This window comes from Henckelia pumila, chromosome 1 (genome assembly GCF_033568475.1).
Source record: "Henckelia pumila isolate YLH828 chromosome 1, ASM3356847v2, whole genome shotgun sequence".
NCBI classification, from domain to species: domain Eukaryota; kingdom Viridiplantae; phylum Streptophyta; class Magnoliopsida; order Lamiales; family Gesneriaceae; genus Henckelia; species Henckelia pumila.
In genome coordinates this window covers 158252133-158271208 of record NC_133120.1, presented here as the reverse complement: position 1 = coordinate 158271208, position 19076 = coordinate 158252133, and the positions used below count along the sequence as shown (strand labels likewise).

At 35.1% G+C, this 19076-nt stretch overlaps 3 protein-coding genes across 3 annotated transcripts; 1 reads left to right on the top strand and 2 right to left on the bottom strand.

The window, feature by feature from the left end:
* Window positions 1–307: 307 nt before the first annotated feature.
* LOC140878351 (potassium transporter 6-like) lies at window positions 308–5181 on the top strand. Its single transcript, XM_073281954.1, has 10 exons — window positions 308–379; window positions 575–650; window positions 782–857; window positions 951–1437; window positions 1531–1584; window positions 2919–3179; window positions 3286–3338; window positions 3445–3568; window positions 3640–3894; window positions 3995–5181. Exons 2-10 carry the CDS (start codon window positions 634–636, stop codon window positions 5056–5058), a joined length of 2391 nt encoding a protein of 796 aa, XP_073138055.1. The 5' UTR covers window positions 308–379; window positions 575–633; the 3' UTR covers window positions 5059–5181.
* Window positions 5182–13716: 8535 nt separating this feature from the next.
* On the bottom strand, window positions 13717–14352 carry LOC140874304 (uncharacterized). The gene has a single exon (XM_073277578.1). The coding sequence runs from the start codon at window positions 14350–14352 to the stop codon at window positions 13717–13719; it is 636 nt and encodes a 211-aa protein (XP_073133679.1).
* A 5-nt stretch (window positions 14353–14357) lies between these two features.
* Window positions 14358–17276, bottom strand: LOC140874303 (uncharacterized). Its single transcript, XM_073277577.1, has 4 exons — window positions 17046–17276; window positions 16812–16974; window positions 14636–14787; window positions 14358–14543 (listed from the first exon to the last, which is right to left on the bottom strand). Exons 1-4 carry the CDS (start codon window positions 17274–17276, stop codon window positions 14358–14360), a joined length of 732 nt encoding a protein of 243 aa, XP_073133678.1.
* Window positions 17277–19076: the final 1800 nt, after the last annotated feature.

The following is a 19076-nucleotide window of genomic DNA, read 5'->3' as shown; positions in this document are numbered from 1 at the left end:
TCACTTTTTTTTAGTGATTGCAGACACTCCCTTAATTGTTTATTGATTTGTCTATGAAAATCTTATTTCTTGAAAAATAATCTTTAACACAAATTATAAAAATATTATTATTATAATTTTTTAAGAATAAAACACATTAACTGAAATTAAGACAATATTAAAGTCAGTTGATTACAATATTATAACGTGCATAATCAACGTCTATCAATCAAAGAAACAAAAGAGCTGAATTGAAAGAAATATTATATTCAGATTAACAAAACTTTGCCACAATCTATATCCCCTATATCCCAATCCCCATTGTCTGCTTAATTTCAGAGCACACGTTTACACGTCTCTCTTTCTCTCCCACGCGCTGGCAGAGTATATGTGATATGTGGTATGTGAGATCACTTCAATCAATAAACTAAACTGAAGAAAACCAAATAAATCACTGCATCAGAGAATAAATAAAGAAACGCCAAAAAAAAAAAAAAGAAGAAAAAAACTAGCTACTTGCATAAAGTGCAAACCTTTCTCACTTATCTCACATTTTTATAGTAGTTAAAGTTGAAATATCTTTTCATGTGACCAGCGTAATATTCCTCAATCTTTGTTTGATTGTTCTTTCCATGGAGGTTGTTGAACTGCTTGATGTGCCACATTTTTAGGTACAGATTTATCCATATTCTTGGTGTACAAAGTTTTGTTTTGGGGGTTTCAGTTGTGCATTTTCTTGAAAGTTCTTTACTTGGGTGGTGTTTTGGCAAATGGGTCGTTGTTGAAGTTCTTGAATTTGCAGCCGTGATGAATTTCCTGGGGTTCTGAGTGTATTTTCAATGGATCCTGAAAGTGGGACTTTTCAGAATCATGTAAAAGTGAGTTCTTTTCTGGTAATCGTTGTTCTTGAGGGATTTGAGACTTTTTTGGGGGTCGTTTTAATTTTTTTCCCCTCCATCTGATTATTGCAGAAAGAGTCTTGGAGAACAGTATTGACATTGGCTTATCAGAGTTTAGGTGTTGTGTATGGGGATTTGAGTACATCACCATTGTATGTGTACAAGAGCACTTTTGCAGAAGATATCCAACATTCAGAGACTAATGAAGAGATTTATGGGGTCCTTTCCTTTGTATTTTGGACTTTGACTTTAGTCCCACTTTTGAAGTATGTGTTCATTGTTCTGAGGGCTGATGATAATGGTGAAGGAGGCACTTTTGCATTGTATTCACTCTTATGTAGACATGCTAAGTTAAATTCACTGCCTAGTTTTCAATTAGCAGATGAGGATTTATCATCTTACAAAAAGGATATTAGAAGTCCTGCACCTTCGACCTTTGGGGCGAAGCTTAAATCTACCTTGGAAAAATACAGAGTTTTGCAGAGATTTTTGCTTTTGTTGTCTCTTTTGGGTGCTTGTATGGTGATTGGAGATGGTATATTAACTCCAGCAATTTCAGGTATGCTTCCAGTTTCTCTATGATTTTGATCAAAATTTTTTGTTTCACTATTTCAAGATGATGTTGGATTGATTTTTGTTTCATTTCGGACAGTTTTTTCTGCGGTTTCTGGTGTCGAACTTGCGATGGCAAAAGAGCATCACAAGTGTGAGACTCCAACCTTCCCTATCAGTGGTTCTATTTCTGTTTTCCCTTTTTATATTTGAAATTCTTAGTACAATTGTTCCATGAATTAGCCTGTGTGGACATTAGCAAAAATTGTGATAGATGTTGTAATTTATTGTTAGATACCAAATGATAGATGTCCCCATAATAAGTAATGACTATAAAAGCAATGGAAGAAAATCAAAACTCTGAAGGTAAATCTGGTTTTGGTTTTATCTGTGTACTACGTACAACATCATTTTATTTACTGTGTCACACTGAGATTTTTGAAGGCAAGTGTTGAAATGTTAAGAATGCAGTATAATTTCGAAAGGTTGTAAAACAATGATTCGAGTATAGCCTGAGAATCTTAGAGTTCTGTATGTAAAGGGTGCCAGTTATCATCATTATTGAAGACCTATTTTTTTCCTAGGTAGGGACTTAGAATTAGCCATCTCAGTCTGGAATGATTAGACTTGGGGTAATTTTATACAAGAATGGGATAAGTTTCAGTTCGAAATATGATTGTCACTTTTGACGAAGATTCTTCAAAAGGGTTGACCCCAAAGAGGACCCCATCCCACATAAGTCAGAGGCCCATTGGCTCATGCGGGGGTTAAATCGAGGGATGTGCACGAGTAGGCAGGGACCTGAGGGAGGGAACAACATGGTCCAACCCCCAGAGCATACCCCCAAATATTTCAATGAGAAATATGCCCCACACGAGGATCGAACCCGCAACGCTGGGGAATTTCTCACGTCACCTCAGGCCTTACCAACTCGCCTATGCCCCTGTGGGCTTTTTGACGAAGATTCTAATCCAACTAAATGGGGCATGTGACCTGTGAGATGGGATTTAATGAAGATAGTTAAATTGGAAGGCAAATGATCACAAATTGGTGCCTGTAACATCTTGATCATTTATAAACAACATAGTGGGCTGGCAATTGTATGATGTGAGTCCTTAAAATAATGAAAAATGGATGCTGTGCTGATTTCTCGCAAGTGAGGTTTGTGAACACGTATTTTTAACGTGACCTTTCAACTTTATGATGAAAGCTTCCAACTTTATTGGGTTATAAATGTCTATATTGTCTCGTGTGGATGCATGCCTATATGGTACCGATTGAAACATGGTTATTGGGCTGAAACATTATTTGAAAAATTTAAGTTGCATTGCTTCTTCAGTTATAACTTTCAGTTTAGCGGCAGCATTTGGTCCTTCTAATCTTTCGTGAATTTGCCATTTATTTATCTGATTATTTGATAGATTTTTTTTAACATGAGAACACTAGCTGACCTGTTCATTTCCTGCCCAAAACACTAAATTCTTACAGATGTGGAGGTCCCAGTCACCTGTGTCATATTGATAGCTTTGTTTTGCCTTCAACATTACGGCACCCACCGGGTTGGATTCTTGTTTGCGCCCGTGGTCATATTGTGGCTTTTGTGTATCAGTGTCATCGGTGTATACAATATTTTCCACTGGAATCCCCATGTGTATCAAGCTCTGTCTCCATACTACATGTACAAATTTCTAAAGAAAACACAAACAAGTGGCTGGATGTCCTTGGGAGGAATCCTACTATGCATAACAGGCAAGAAAGTGTTTGATAATTGTTATGCACAATGAAATTTATTTATTTACTAGCGTAAATTAGTTTTCTCTTTCATTTACGAGAATATAGTTTTTAAATATTCCAGGTTCGGAGGCAATGTTTGCTGATCTCGGGCATTTTTCCCAGTTATCAATAAAGGTAATATATATAGTACTTACGCACCACACTTTTGGAGTTGACTAACTTTCTCCGAACTCTTTAATTTGTCACTTTTATCCAACAGTCTCTAGTAATGAATTTACAGATAGCTTTCACATCCATTGTCTATCCGTCGCTAGTTCTTGCATATATGGGGCAAGCTGCCTATCTTTCCCGGCATCATGAGATTCAAAATGATTATCGTGTTGGGTTTTATGTTTCTGTGCCTGGTATGTAACTTAAATTGTTTCTCTTGTATCTTTTTTCTGTAACGAACTAAACACTTGTGTTATTATGTCAGAGAGATTAAGATGGCCGGTACTGGTGATTGCAATACTGGCCGCAGTAGTTGGAAGCCAAGCCATTATTACTGGAACTTTTTCCATAATTAAGCAGTGCTCCTCCTTAGGGTGCTTTCCAAAAGTGAAAATCGTGCATACGTCCTCAAAAATTCATGGACAGATATACATTCCAGAGATCAACTGGATTTTAATGATTCTATGTTTAGCTGTCACTATTGGTTTCAGAGACACGAAACGTCTAGGCAACGCCTCTGGTAGGACCTGATTAAAAACCTGACATAAAGTAAAACTTGTTCTTGTAAAAAAAAACCAAAATGGATCTTAAATTCTGTTCCTTTTCAATGTTTCTTTTAGGTTTGGCAGTTATAACCGTCATGCTCGTTACAACATGTCTGATGTCTCTTGTCATCGTGTTGTGCTGGCACCGAAGTGTGGCCCTCGCAGTTTGCTTTGTTTTCTTCTTTGGGGCGCTCGAGGCCTTATATTTCTCCGCGTCTCTTATCAAGTTTCTCGAAGGAGCATGGGTGCCAATTGCCCTTTCGTTCATTTTCATGATGGTGATGTGTGTGTGGCACTATGGAACGCTGAAGAAGTATGAGTACGATGTTCAAAACAAAGTTTCTGTCGACTGGCTACTTGAATTAGGACCGAGTTTGGGGATTGTACGTGTCAAAGGCATTGGTCTTATACATACCGAGCTCGTATCCGGGATCCCCGCCATTTTCTCCCATTTCGTCACCAATCTTCCAGCGTTCCACCAGGTACTTATCTTCCTTTGCGTCAAATCCGTCCCCATACCTCATGTAAAGCACGAGGAACGGTTTCTTGTCGGACACATTGGCCCCAGAGAGTACCGTATGTATAGATGCATCGTTCGTTATGGCTATCGTGATGCACACAAGGATGATATACAGTTTGAGAACGACCTTATATGCAGTATCGCAGAGTACATACGTACTGGGAACGCGGGTATAGACGATTCCACGAAAAATCTGCCTAATCAGCAGAACGAAGAAATGGTTGTAGTAGGAACGCCTTCAACTCATCTAGACGGGATCCGGCTGCATGAGGAAAACGGGGTTGATCCTGAGAAGCCTGGCACATCAGAGCTCAGAGAGATACGGTCCCCACGATGTGTTAAACCGAAGAAACGGGTGAGCTTTGTCATACCCGAGAGCCCGAAAATGGACAGAGGGGCGCGTGCGGAGTTGAGAGAGCTGATGGAAGCTAGAGAAGCTGGTATAGCCTATATTCTGGGACATTCATATGTGAAAACAAAGCAAGGATCAAGTTGGGTGAAGAAAATGGCCATAAATTTTGGTTATGATTTCTTGAGAAGGAATAGTAGAGCTTCTACATATGCATTGAGTGTGCCTCATGCGTCTACTTTAGAAGTGGGAATGGTGTACAATGTGTAATTTTGATGATTTCAATTGTATTTTGGATTTGTAAATATTTTACAAAATAGGTTATTCTTTTTTTTTTTTCCCCCAAACATTGGAGTTAAAATTTAACATTCCCATACATAGGATTGAATTATTTTCCCCTCGATTTTTTTCAAAGTCCTATTTTGATTTAACATATTATTATTATTATTATTATTATTATTATTATTATTATTATTATTATTATTATTATTATTATTATTATTATTATTATTATTAAATTTTCTCCGTTTGTACTATTAAATTAAATATTAATTAAGATTTTAAGAAGTTATTTTTTATGATTACTAGTACATCGGTGTATACGTGGTATGTTTATACAATTTAAAAAATAATAATTGGATTTATGTTCAAGTAAGGATGATAATATTTGCAAAAAGTAATCTAAAGTCTTTTCAATTGATTATATCTACGGTAAATTAGGGAGAAATCCCCAAACCCAAATGTTTTTTGCTTTCCAATCCCCATGCTAGTAATTTTACTTTTTCAGTACCTGACCCATGTTAATTCTTAGTTTCAGCTCCCCATTTTACCCGAAATTATCCATATACCCTTTTTTAAAAAAAAAAATATTTTATACATGTTAAATAATAATAAAAAAATGTTCTCCTTCCTCATTTCCTTCATTCTGAATTTCTGATCGATCTCTTTCTCCCTTTCTTCTTCACCAACCCTCATCTGCGCATCCTCTTCTGCACATCCGAGATTTAATCAACAAATTTGGCGAGGAAGATGATGAAAAAGTCGCCTAAACCCAAAAAGTCGAAGAACATAAAAAGTACAAAGCAGAAGAAGTCGAGAAATGCTCCTCAAGATTTGAAATCGAAAAGAGCTTCACAACGTAATGTTTTTTTGAATCTATTTCAGTAGTTCTTTTCTATTCTATTTTGTTATTATTGGTTGTTGTTGATTTTACTTTTTTTTCGTATGCTAAATCTTAATCCCTAAATTCTAGTTTTTTTCTTGTTCATCCGCTTACAGATAATTCGAATTCTAGGGTTTTTTTCTTGTTCATCCGCTTACAGTTAATTTGTTTTAATATTAAACTGAGTGTTTATTCTTCCTGATGAAATATAAAAAATTATGTTATAGTGGATAAAATATTTCTCTGTAGTGCAAAAACCACACCCCTGTTTCCTGTTTGGAAGAATTATGGCGGATAGTTTCTTAAATTCTCTACGTCGGTTACCTAATTTTGAATGTTAACTTTCGACATCGGTATATTGAAATGAAACTTGTATATTTATTTATTTAGATTGAATTGAGTATTCGAAATGTTTATATAATTATAAGATGGATTTTAAAATCAAGGTAACAATGATTAAAATAGAGATTTTTATCACTTAGTTAAATGGTTTTACATTTGGTAATGAAAATGTGATGATCATATTTATATTTTGTGTGTTTGTAATTTATATGTAAATTATTTTTCTGTTATTTTTTGTGTGTTTGTGATTTATATGTAAATTATTTTTATCACAATTCTTGATCATATTATGGTTTATTAATATTTATGTACGTATATATATATATATATATATATATATATATATATATATATATATATATATATATATTATATATATATATATAGAGTTTCTTTCAAGTGTCCATCTATCATGCCCACTATCATGCCCACCAATGATGTGGCACTATTCTATTGGACCACATCTTTATCGCATCCAATAGAATAGCGCCACATCATTGGTGGGCATGGTAGTGGGCATGATAGGTGGACACTTGAAAAAAACTCTATATATATATATATATATATATATATATATATATGAGTTTAGGAACGACAGTGGAAGAGAACGTTGTTGATGAAGGACAAAACAAGAGAAGTACGAAACTCTACTGTAGTTGATGTTCGCCCACTTGATTTAAAGATGCGATGACAGAACTGAAACCAATTCTAGGACAAAAAAATGGATTAGGATAAATGAGACTCCTTTTGCTAATTGGGTTGACATGCCCGAACTCGCTGTTAGTAGTCGTAGAGTTGATTTCATATTGAATAGATTTCAGATGAATCATTTTTTTTGACTGTGGGTGATGGTATTATGATTCCTTTTGCTCCAGAAGAGTTTTCTATTATTCTTGGATTGCATCATATTTGCCAGCCTGTAGACTTGGATCTAAGAATAGATTCTATATTTGTGGCTCGTCAATTTGGAGGTCAAGTTGGAAAAGCAAAGCGAGCGACAATATATAAAAAAACTTATTTCTCTTGCAGGCAATGATGATGACTTAGAAGTTGATGATTTTGTTCGGCTTTACATTTTGTTCATCTTCAACTCCATAATATTTTCCACCAAAAATTATTTTACCCCGAGTTTTATATTTCCTAATCTGGAAAATCTTACCACATTCTTTGAATATGCTTGGGGAGATGTCGCGTTTCGATTTATTCAGAGAGAAATATGCAAAACTGGAAGTAAAACTTATTTCGATGGATGCACTGTTGGATTAATGGTGCGTATTTTGTTACTTTAGTTATTATTGTATTATTTTATCGATTAATTGACTATTATTTAATTTGGTTTAGGCTTGGGTGTACGAGAGAATGCCTTCTCTAGGTGTACGACGTAGTTTAGAAATGTTCCCTCGCTTGTTTCGGTGGAGGGACAACAAAATCCCATTGAACGAGGAAAAAGCTGAATTATTGCTCAAATCTATAGATTCAACCTAGGTAATTGTTTGATATAATGAATTGAATTATTCATTTCAATTTCATGGTTTCACTGATAACATTTTTTGTGATTTTATAATTTTACAGGTCTTGCCGATGTATCCTTTTCCCGAGGAGAAGAAATTGAACGTAAGTAGTTTGACCTTTTGCCAAATACTTTTTTTGGAATATGGATAATTGACTGAAAAGTTCAAACCATTAATTAATAGTTTTTTCAACCATAGATGTTGAAATTGGCTGACGGTACTACCGATGTAGTAAGATCATAAGTAGTGAGAAAAAAAGTGGCTGTGATTAATAATCGGATGTGTTTTGAATTAGGATGTGGTAGTGTTAGGCGTCGTAGGAAGACAAAGATTGTGATTGAAAAATAAATGATGGATGTTGGAGCAAAATTTAAATTGCAGAGCAAAAATGAGGTTGGATTTGTGACAGAAGAAGATGATCCTATTGAGAGAAATGATGGACATGAGAATACTGAGAGAAATGAGGAGGATGAGAATATGAAAAGAGATGAGAATTTTGAGAGAAATGTTGAGGATGATGATATAGAAAACAGTGAAGGTAATGTGCATATTGTCAAAAACGAGGATGAAGAGAATATTGAAAAAAATGTGAAAGAAATGATTGAAGCTGTTGGAAATTCATCTGAGATTGGATCGTCTAATGACCATGACAATTACAGTGATCTTAATTTGGTGGTGCAAAATGTTATAAACGAAATTAAGAATGATGTGGGATTTGATAAAAATGATGGAACAGCTGAGGAAAGGAAAAATGTGAGTTGTGTTGGTACCAGTAAAGCAGCGATCATGACCAGCTTTCAATCATCGAATGTGGATATTGTAAGAACAAGGGTTGACCACAAGAAGAAAAGGAAATCTTCGATCTTTGTGACGCCGCCCAGTTCATCGCCAAGACCTAAGAGAAAGGGTAAAAAACGGGTTTGAAATTCTCTTCATCCTTTTTTATTTTGGTTTTATGTATTTCCACACACTGACAATTTTTTGTTCTTTTCTATTGTGTTTCAAAGTGTATTCGTTTGAAGGAGAAGTGCATTGTAGATGTTGATGAGAATGCTAAGAGTCCAATGAAAGATGATCTACATGAATTCAAAGGTAGGACCGATTACTGTGGACATGAAGAAGCAAGTGATGAAGAGAAACAAATTTTGACACACTATCTTTTGATGGAGGAATTGGAGTACGCTTATATTTAATGATTCTTTTCCTAACTATTGTTGAATTTATAGATTCAGAAAACATTTACTTTTTGTTTTTTATGTAGTGTTGTAATTTGGGAAGACGAGAGTATGATGTTAGATGGTCGAAAATTTTGCCACTTTGTCTTTGGAAAACCCGTTGATTTCGAAATCATAAATGTTTATATGCGAATTATGCAAGCAAAAAGTAAGGAACATGGATCTGAAATATATTATGTGGACACAATGGTTCAGGTTCGTTTTTGCACCCCGATTATGTACGTTTTATTGTCTTTTTTGACCAAATAAGAAATATGATATGTTTGCAATCTTTGTTCTGCAGAGAGAAATTTTTAATAGACTAAAGAATATGGGAGTAGAAGTAAGTTGCGGAGCGGTGATTATGAAGATTTTATTGCAAGCTTGACATCTGCAACTAGGGAAAGATTGAAGCAATTAAACGAGGAGCTATTTACAAGATGCAAGTACATCATTTTTCCATTGAATGATAGGTGGCATTGGTTTTTGCTTGTGTATAAAACTGCAGAAGGTGTGTTCAGTATATGGAATTCCTTGCATGATCCATACGCATCTGGCACCACAGATGTTTTTGTGAGTATTAGTACGACCCTATTTGAATGTTTAAGTATAATATTAAGAATGAAATCTTGTAACTTTTAAATTTTGATAGGTATCATTTTTGTCTGGATACATGCGCTTTCAATCTGGTTTTGTCTTAGCCAATGGGGAAATGGTGACAGAAGAGTGTCGCGATCAAGGTCCAACACTTGAGTGTGGTGTCTATGCACTTATGTAGACCGAATGCAGAATGCTTGGCTAAAGACACAGAGGAAATCTGGGCGTATCAAAGGGATGTGAATATGAATGCTTATCGAGCTCGTGTTGCAGCTACCATTTTATCCGATAAGAATGGATTGTTGAAAACCATTTAACTTGTATGTTATACAATTTATCAAACACCTTGTGTACGTAAGGCTAACTCTATTTTCCTTCTCAATTGCTCAATACCAATTCAACCAACATAAGAGGGATATACATGTACCTACTTTGATGTAGTAGACTCGGGCAAAAGTAGAGGAAATTCGGAGACTTTTGTGTAGAGTTTTCACACGATGGCGCATGAACCCTCTATTCCCAGAGATAGCTTCGACTGGAGAGAGTGAAGTATTTCAATAGTCAACTTTGGATGCCGGAATAATTCATGAGCACTGGCCGGACCTTGAGCTTTGCAAGAGTAGATCACGCTTTTGAGAATATTGGGGGCGTGAAGATGGAATTAGGGATTTTAAAGTGAAGATGGGCCGCTTCGGCGTAATTTTGTACCAGAAAAATAAAGAAAACTTAAATTTGCGCTCAAATATTGAAATAGTAGAGTACATATTTCAGAAAATTAGGTACAAACAAGTCTATCACGAAGTACATATGACCGATAATAAAGTACATATCGTGGTAAAACAAGCACATTGCAAGAAAGTGAGACTAGAGGAATTTCATGTCTAAGATATTAAAGCCATTTGGTATCTACTCAATAGAGTATAATTGACGTATAATCACATGCATGGCCTCGGATTTATTCACTAAGTTGATGAGATGAATGTAGGACATACATGTGCACTTTGGGTAGTCAATAAAATTTGGTGGCAAATAAGCACTAACCAATAAATATTGAAAGAACTAACGAGAGTACATGTTGAAGTAAATTAGGTACAGACAAGTCTATCACGAAGTACATATGACCGATAATAAAGTACATATCGTGGTAAAACAAGCACATTTCAAGAAAGTGAGACTTGATGAATTTCATGTCTAAGATATTAAAACAATTTGGTATCTACTCAATAGAGTAATTGACGTATAATCACAAGCATGACCTCAGATTTATTCACTAAGTTGATGAGGTGAATATAGGACATACATGTGCACTTTGGGTAGTCAATAAAATTTGGTGGCAAATAAGCACTAACCAATAAATATTGAAATAACTAACGAGAGTACATATTTCAGAAAATTAGGTACAAACAAGTTTATCACGAAGTACATATGACCGATAATAAAGTACATATCGTGGTAAAACAAGCACATTGCAAGAAAGTGAGACTTGATGAATTTCATGTCTAAGATATTAAAACCATTTGGTATCTACTCAATAGAGTATAATTGACGTATAATCACAAGCATGACCTCGGATTTATTCACTAAGTTGATGAGGTGAATATAGGACATACATGTGTACTTTAGGTAGCCAATAAAATTTGGTGGCAAATAAGCACTAACCAATAAATATTGAAAGAACTAATGAGAGTACATATTTTAGAAAATTAGGTACAGACAAGTCTATCACGAAGTACATATAACCGATAATAAAGTACATATCGTGGTAAAACAAGCACATTGCAAGAAAGTGAGACTTGATGAATTTCATGTCTAAGATATTAAAACCATATGGTATCTACTCAATAAAGTATAATTGACGTATAATCACAAGCATGACCTCAGATTTATTCACTAAGTTGATGATGTGAATATAGGACATACATGTGCACTTTGGGTAGTCAATAAAATTTGGTGGCAAATAAGCACTAACCAATAAATATTGAAAGAACTAACGAGAGTATATATTTCAGAAAATTAGGTACAGACAAGTCTATCACGAAGTACATATGACCGATAATAAAGTACATATAGTGGTAAAACAAGCACATTGCAAGAAAGTGAGACTTGATGAATTTCATGTCTAAGATATTAAAACCATTTGATATCTACTCAATAGAGTATAATTGACGTATAATCACAAGCATGGCCTCGGATTTATTCACTAAGTTGATGAGGTGAATGTAGGACATACATGTGCATTTTGGGTAGTCAATAAAATTTGGTGGCAAATAAGCACTAACCAATAAATATTGAAAGAAATTGAAAGAACTAACGAAAGTACATATTTCAGAAAATTAGGTACAGACAAATCTATCACGAAGTACATATGACCGATAATAAAGTACATATCGTGGTAAAACAAGCACATTGCAAGAAAGTGAGACTTGATGAATTTCATGTCTAAGATATTAAAACCATTTGGTATTTACTCAATAGAGTATAATTGACGTATAATCACAAGCATGACCTCAGATTTATTCACTAAGTTGATGAGGTGAATGTAGGGCATACATGTGCACTTTGGGTAGCCAATAAAATTTGGTGGCAAATAAGCACTAACCAATAAATATTGAAAGAAATTGAAAGAACTAACGAGAGTACATATTTCAGAAAATAAAGTACATCCAAGTCTATCTTGAAGTACATATGACCGATAATAAAGTACATATCGTGGTGAAACAAGCACATTGCAAGAAAGTGAGACTTGATGAATTTCATGTCTAAGATATTTAAAACCATTTGATCAAATCATGCATATGCACAAGAATGTCGCGCTTCTGCGTGAATTGGCAGAGATTTGAAGAAATCGAAGAATCCAGGTTGTGCATATGCGGGAGAAGGTCACGCTTATGCGTGAAGAGGCAGGAATTTAAGGAAGCAAAAATCGTGCATCTACGTTAAAGACCATGCATATGCGCAAAAGAGCAGAAATCTGAGAAGGAAGAAGAACCGCATCTGCGGCTTAATTCACGCATCTGCGTGATTGTCCAGGGAATTGAGAAACGAAGGAAGCGCTTCTGCGCTTGTTTTAATGCATCTGCGGGAATTCTGGATTTGGAAGAAAAATGCATCTGCGTTTATTTTATGCGCATCTGCGGAATGTCCGTGATATGGAAACAAAACAGAGTTTTGGAAATTTTGGAATCTAGATTTTTAGGGCTCGATTGTGGGATTGAGGAACACATATAAAAAGAGGATTTTGAAGAGAGAAGCCGTCATTCAGATTTTGCAAGGAATTAGAGTCGGCTTTGGAATACTTTGGAGAACAAGAGCTCAAGAAAATAAGGTACAACCAAGTCTATCTTCAAGTAAATACGACCGATAATAAAGTACATATCGTGGTAAAACAAACACATTGCAACAAAGCGAGACTTGATGAATTTCATGTCTAAGCTAATAAAACCATTTGGTATCTACTTACCACATATATGGTGCATGTTGAAAATGAAATAGTAAAACAATTTGATATCTACTCAATAGAGTATAATTTATAAATGAAATCTCGACAAATACACCTTACTGTAGTGTATGTTGTACCATATGTGTAGATTGAGTGAACCTGATTCCATAGTATATGTACTAATATTCAGTAAACAAATCCGACATGTGTTGGTCATTTATCAAACTAGCTATGTGCACAAAAAAAAACAATCATCCGTGTTAATGTATCCAACAACACCAAATAACAACACAATCAAGGTTAAACGTCAACGATAACAAGCATATCAATATGTTGTGCACAATACAAACACAAGAACCATCTAGGCAATGCTAAACCATAAATAACTAGAAGTCCACAAAGTTCAGACTAAAATGTCTAAGAACTGAAACCATTAAACTAAAACTAAACCACAAATCCACCACTGGAACGTGTATGCTTCCTAGCAGGCAAATCCACGATCAATTGCCCTTCCTCTCTCCTTTTTTATGCTACATAAATGTAAAAAAAGAAATTAGTTATCAATACTTCATAATAATCATATATAATAAGAAAGGATGTCGACAAGTAAATCATTATAAGTACACTCAATATTGAGATACTATTTCAATTAACCATATAAACTTATTTTATGGCTTCTTTGCAACTACGTCTATTGTGCCCTGGCTTATGACAACGACCACACTTTGACACACGTGTTTCAACTTGAGACAGAATCCTCTTAGTCCTTCTACGGCCTGGTTGACTTCGTATATCCGGAGCATTGATTAAATATCCTTCATCATTGTTGGTCTCGTACATGTCAAATGTCGGTATGAGATTGATCATTCCTTTATATGCTTGACGATATATTTCAATATGGAAATACCGATCACAAAAAGCATATAACGACATCGACTTTGATTTAATAGCTGCACAAGCATGCTTGCACGAAAGCATATTAATCTGCCAAGATCTGCATGAACAAGTCCATTCATTCAAATCAACCGCAAATGATTTATCACCATCAACTACCTCAAATTTCCAACCACATAATCTGTTAATACTCAAGTTTCTGGATTCAATATATGTGCTAGCTAGAGCCTTCTCCTTCTTCGGGCTTAATTTCTGAACCATGACTGATGTTGTTTCACGTCTTCTGTGCATCATGTTCATGATTTGCACACGTACATGATCCACCATAGAAACAATAGGAATATGACGAGCTGGTTTAACCCAGTTGTTCCAACATTCGGCAATGTTATTATTTATACACCCCATCGTCTTCAAGAAAACAAAGCATTTGCCCAACTTTGTGGATCAGAACTTGTGATAAAAGTACTAGCACGAGGCATGGATTCCAAAATATTATTAATATGTTGTGTAAATTCTTGTTTTGATGGGGCATATGCAGCTTTCTTGAACACAGATGACCAATGTTTTTTGTTGTGTAGCAGATAACTTCGCAAGACCTTCAATGACAAGAAACTTAACACATTTATATGACCATCAATAAATAATACTATTTCAAGATTTCCAACAATAAAATAAATTACTTACTAACCTGCTTCACAAAATTATCCACAAAGTGCCTCAAACAATAAGCATGGTGACTTCCCGGAAATAATAGCTTAACAGCCTTGATAATACTGGGATGTCTATCTGAGAAAAAAGTGAACTTTTCAAATACGATGATATGTTGCAAAACAAGGACACCTGTAACACCCAAAAATTATCTTAATTGAATTTATTGAGATAATCAGTGATTTTAGAATTCGAGAGCCAACTTTTTATTGATCAGGTACTATTTTGTAATTTTTGGAAATTTCAGGGACTAAAACACAAAATGGGACTTTGTTATATATTCTAGAAGTAGACTAAGTCTTTCATTCTTTCCCTCATCTCCTTCATCACGTTCCTCACCATTGTTGGACGCCCAAAGCTTGCTCCAAGCTTTGTGATTTCATTTTTTGATTGATCCGTCCGATAGAATTTAATTCTGAAGTGATATTTGCAGTCACGACATCGAGAGCTTCGTTCTATCGTAAGTTTCTCTCCGATCAGATATGTTTTATTTTTTGGATGTAGTTGGAATTTGATTCTTTTTGGGTATGATGTTCTTGAGATAGTTCTTATCGTTTATCCTCAGACGGAATTGAAATAGAGCGTCGTTCGGATTTGTTATGATTTTTGAAGTGAAATTTGAAAACTTGGATTTTGGGATGTGTTGGTTTTGAGTTTTAATGTCTAAATGATGATTGATATGAGTTGTTTGGATTGATATTATGTTGTCTGTGTTTCCGGTTTATCAGAATATATCCGTTATGCCATCAGTTTGAAGTTTGGATATCGTTTCATTGTTTTGATTGAACGATGTTTAATTGAGGGATTGAATGCCGTTATTGATCTTTATGGCTTCTTTTGATAGATTGATTTGAAGCCAGTGGAGTTGCGAGATTTCAGCTTTGTGCAGTTTGAAGATCGAAGCCGGTATAGTATCGATTTTCTTATTATCGATCGGAGAACTTGAATGAGTTTTGAATTGAGATTGTTTTTTTACAGATTGAAGATTGTGAAACGACGTGAAGGTATAAGACGACTTTGAAATGGATTAGGACGATTAACTCGAATCTGGATTGGTTCAAGTGTCCTGGAAGAAAATCACATACTTGCATGTTTAATGCTTAATTGAAGTTATGATTGAATTTTTATTTGAATGCATGAGATTATATATGCATTCATATTGAGCCGATTGATTATTCATTTTGAATTAGACGATCTGGAGATTATAGCTAAGTGGCCTTGATAGGCGATTTAATACAAGTGTCGATTAACTCACTATCATGCTCTGGAGTCTAGAGGATTAAAATATACCTCGTCCACCTCGAAAGGGGAGTTCGGTATGATTGTTGGATATTTTAACCTCGGGATCCCAACCAAAGAAAAGAAGAGAAGAATTGCATTTCGATTATCTGAGTCTGATAATCTTGAAGTTTTAAAGTCATGCATATCATATTAATTCCGCATTTAATGAATTTCTTATATATCTTGAGTTGATATATTATATGGAAGTTGATGCATATCATGTTTCGATATGTTTATGTGTTATTGCATGTTAGTCTCTTTTACTGAGAATATTATTTTCACCGGATTATCCGGCTGTTGTCTTTGTTGTATGTGTACTTGACAACAGGTGAGATATGACCGAGTCAGAGGAAGCATGGCTAGATGGTTGAGAGGATAGAGTGAGGCTTGGTTGTTAGGAGTCGTTTTGTGTTCGAACTCCTTTTTGTATTTTGAATAGTTTGAACTAGTTGGTGTTATGCTTATTATATTTTGAAGAATTTTATAACTCTAGACCTTATTCTTTTGCATCTTGTTGAATGGGATATTATGTTTGGTTGAATGGTTTGAGTTGAGATTGATTTTGAAGGAAGAAAACCAGAATTTTTCTGGTACAGAGCATCTCGCTCGATCGGTGGAATATTACCGATCGAGCGAGCACCCCTGTACCGAGGCAGAGAGTTGGGCAATTCTTGTCCGCTCGATCGACAAGATTTTACCGATCGAGTGGGGGGTCTGGGCAGAGACTTGAAGATTTCTCAGCCGCTCGATCGGTTGAATCTTACCGATCGAACGAGAACCTTTTAAAATTTTTTTTGTTAATCCTTATTGTTTAATTGCTTTGGTCGATTGCTTTATCCTAAGATTAGATGATTAGAACCGAGTCCTCACAACACCTCTCAAATGAAAACAAAACCATTCCCAATTCGAATCATTCTCAGCATCCACTACAGCATACGCCAATGTAAAAAGATCAACATTGACATCTTTTTCCACTGCAAGTAGGATACTACCTTTATATTTGTTCTTAATATGAGTTCCATCGAGAAAATCATTGGTCTACAACCAGTAGCAAAACCAACCGCACATGCATTAAAACAAAGGAATAACCGTTTGAATTTATTGGTTACTACATCAATCTCACAATCTGCCACACTATCAGGATTTGTTTCTCTAACTGCATGACAATACCCTCTCAATTTGTCATAACACCCCTTATCTGAGCCATGGAGATCATGCATAGCTAATTCCTTGCCCTTCCAAGCCTTGTGATACTCTAAATCTACTCCAAAATCTATGTGTACTTCTTTCACTATTGCACAGAGACGGTAAGATGGCTCTCCCCTCAATTTATCCTTCATCAAATCTGCGACCCAAGCTAAATCAGCTCTTGGATGTCCTCTACCAGATAAATTTTCCTCTCATCAAGTGTGTTGTAAATTGCATTTTCTGATCCCAAATAGATTGTCTGCCTTATGTCTGGATGCATAAACTCGCGACTTGCAATTATGTTCAGTACAAACAACAATAATCTTATCTCTATCATTTTTGGCATAAAAAAATGAGCGTCTTATAGAAACCGAATATTTTTTCATATAAATTCTAAATTCTGCAGCATCTTTGAATGTTTGGCCCACCCCACGGATGCAATGTAACCAAGAATCAAGAGAATTTTGTATGGGGTCCTCTTCAAGCTCATTATCACTTCTGGATTTTATGTCAACTTCATCGTGCCTTATGAATTTCACAACCATAACTTCATAATTACTTTTAAGATAGATCAACATTAAAAATCACCAAAAAACTATAATGAAGTACAAAAATAAAATCACGCTTTCAAACTCTATCTATGTAATGCCCCATTTTTATCTTAATTGAACTTATTTGAGATAATAAGTGATTTCAGAATTTAAGAGCCGACTTTTTATTTATCAGGAACTATTTTGCAAATTTCAGAATTTTCAAAGACTAAAACGCAAAAAGGAGATTTGTTATAACTTAGAGACTTGACTAAGTCTTCTTCATTTCCTCCCTTCCTCCTCCAAGTCGCCTATCTCCATTGAAGGCGAGAAAAAAGCTTCCAAGCTTTTGTGATTTCGATTTTAACTCGATCCGTCCGTTGGAATTTGATCTGAAGTTGATATTTGCGATCGCAGCATCGAGTGCTCCGTTTGGAAGTAAGTTTCTCTTATTTCTACGAGTTTGAATTTTTGGATGTCTTTAGAATTGATTGATATTCGAAGAGGATGTTCTTGAGGTTGCTGTGATAGTATATCTAAGACGGTTCGGAGATATATCGACGATCGAATTTGATATGATTTTTCTTATGATTTTCGAAACATAGATTTTTGAGATGTGTTGGGTTTGACTTGGAAATGATGTTAGATGATTGTTATGATTAGATTGGATTGATATTCTGCTGTCTGCAATTTCGGTTTGATCAGTTTATAGCTGTTATGCCGTCAGTTTGAGTTTCGGGATATCGTTCTATTGATTTGATTATACCGAGTTTGATGAGGTTTTGCTATCGATATTGATCGTGAATTCTTCTATTAGATTGATTCGAAGTCCTTGGATTTGCGAGATTGCAGCTTCGATCAGTTTGGAAGATTGAGCCGGTATAGTATCGACTTCTTACTTATCGATCGTAGAACTTGAATAGATATTGAATTGAGGTTTGTTGTTTTACAGATTGAAGTTTGTGAACGACAAGAAGGTATAAGACGACTTTGGAATGAAATAGGACGATTAACTTGAATCCGGATTGATTCGAGTGTCCTAGAAGAAATCACATATTGCATGTTTATATGCTTATTAAACTTATGATTGAATTGATATTTGAATGCATGAGATTTCATATGCATTCATATTGAACCGATTGATTATTCATTTTGAATTAGACGATCTGAAGATTATAGTTGAGTGGCCTTGGTAGACGATTTACTACAAGTGTCGATTAACTCACTATAATGTCCTAGAGTCTAGAGGATTAAAATATACCTCATCCACCTCGAAAGGTGAGTTCGGTATGATTGTTGGATATTTTAACCTCGGGATCCCAAACCGAAGAAAGAAAGAAGAATTCCTTTTGATTATCTTAGTCTGATAATCCAGAAGTTTTAAAGTCATGCATATCATTTTAATTCCGCAATTGAATGAAT

What these genes read in the sequence shown, in the direction of transcription:
- LOC140874303 (XM_073277577.1), bottom strand. Translation starts at nt 17,276, where the DNA reads ATGAAGGATAAATTGAGGGGAGAGCCATCTTACCGTCTCTGTGCAATA. An exon ending in GTTTTGTTTTCATTTGAGAG is followed by an intron (nt 14,788 to 16,811) that starts GTGTTGTGAGGA and finishes TGGGTGTTACAG; the next exon opens with GTGTCCTTGTTTTGCAACAT. An exon ending in TGGATAATTTTGTGAAGCAG is followed by an intron (nt 14,544 to 14,635) that starts GTTAGTAAGTAA and finishes TTGTCATTGAAG; the next exon opens with GTCTTGCGAAGTTATCTGCT.
- LOC140878351 (XM_073281954.1), top strand. An exon ending in AATCCTACTATGCATAACAG is followed by an intron (nt 3,180 to 3,285) that starts GCAAGAAAGTGT and finishes TAAATATTCCAG; the next exon opens with GTTCGGAGGCAATGTTTGCT. An exon ending in ACGTCTAGGCAACGCCTCTG is followed by an intron (nt 3,895 to 3,994) that starts GTAGGACCTGAT and finishes TGTTTCTTTTAG; the next exon opens with GTTTGGCAGTTATAACCGTC.
- LOC140874304 (XM_073277578.1), bottom strand. Translation starts at nt 14,352, where the DNA reads ATGGGGTGTATAAATAATAACATTGCCGAATGTTGGAACAACTGGGTT.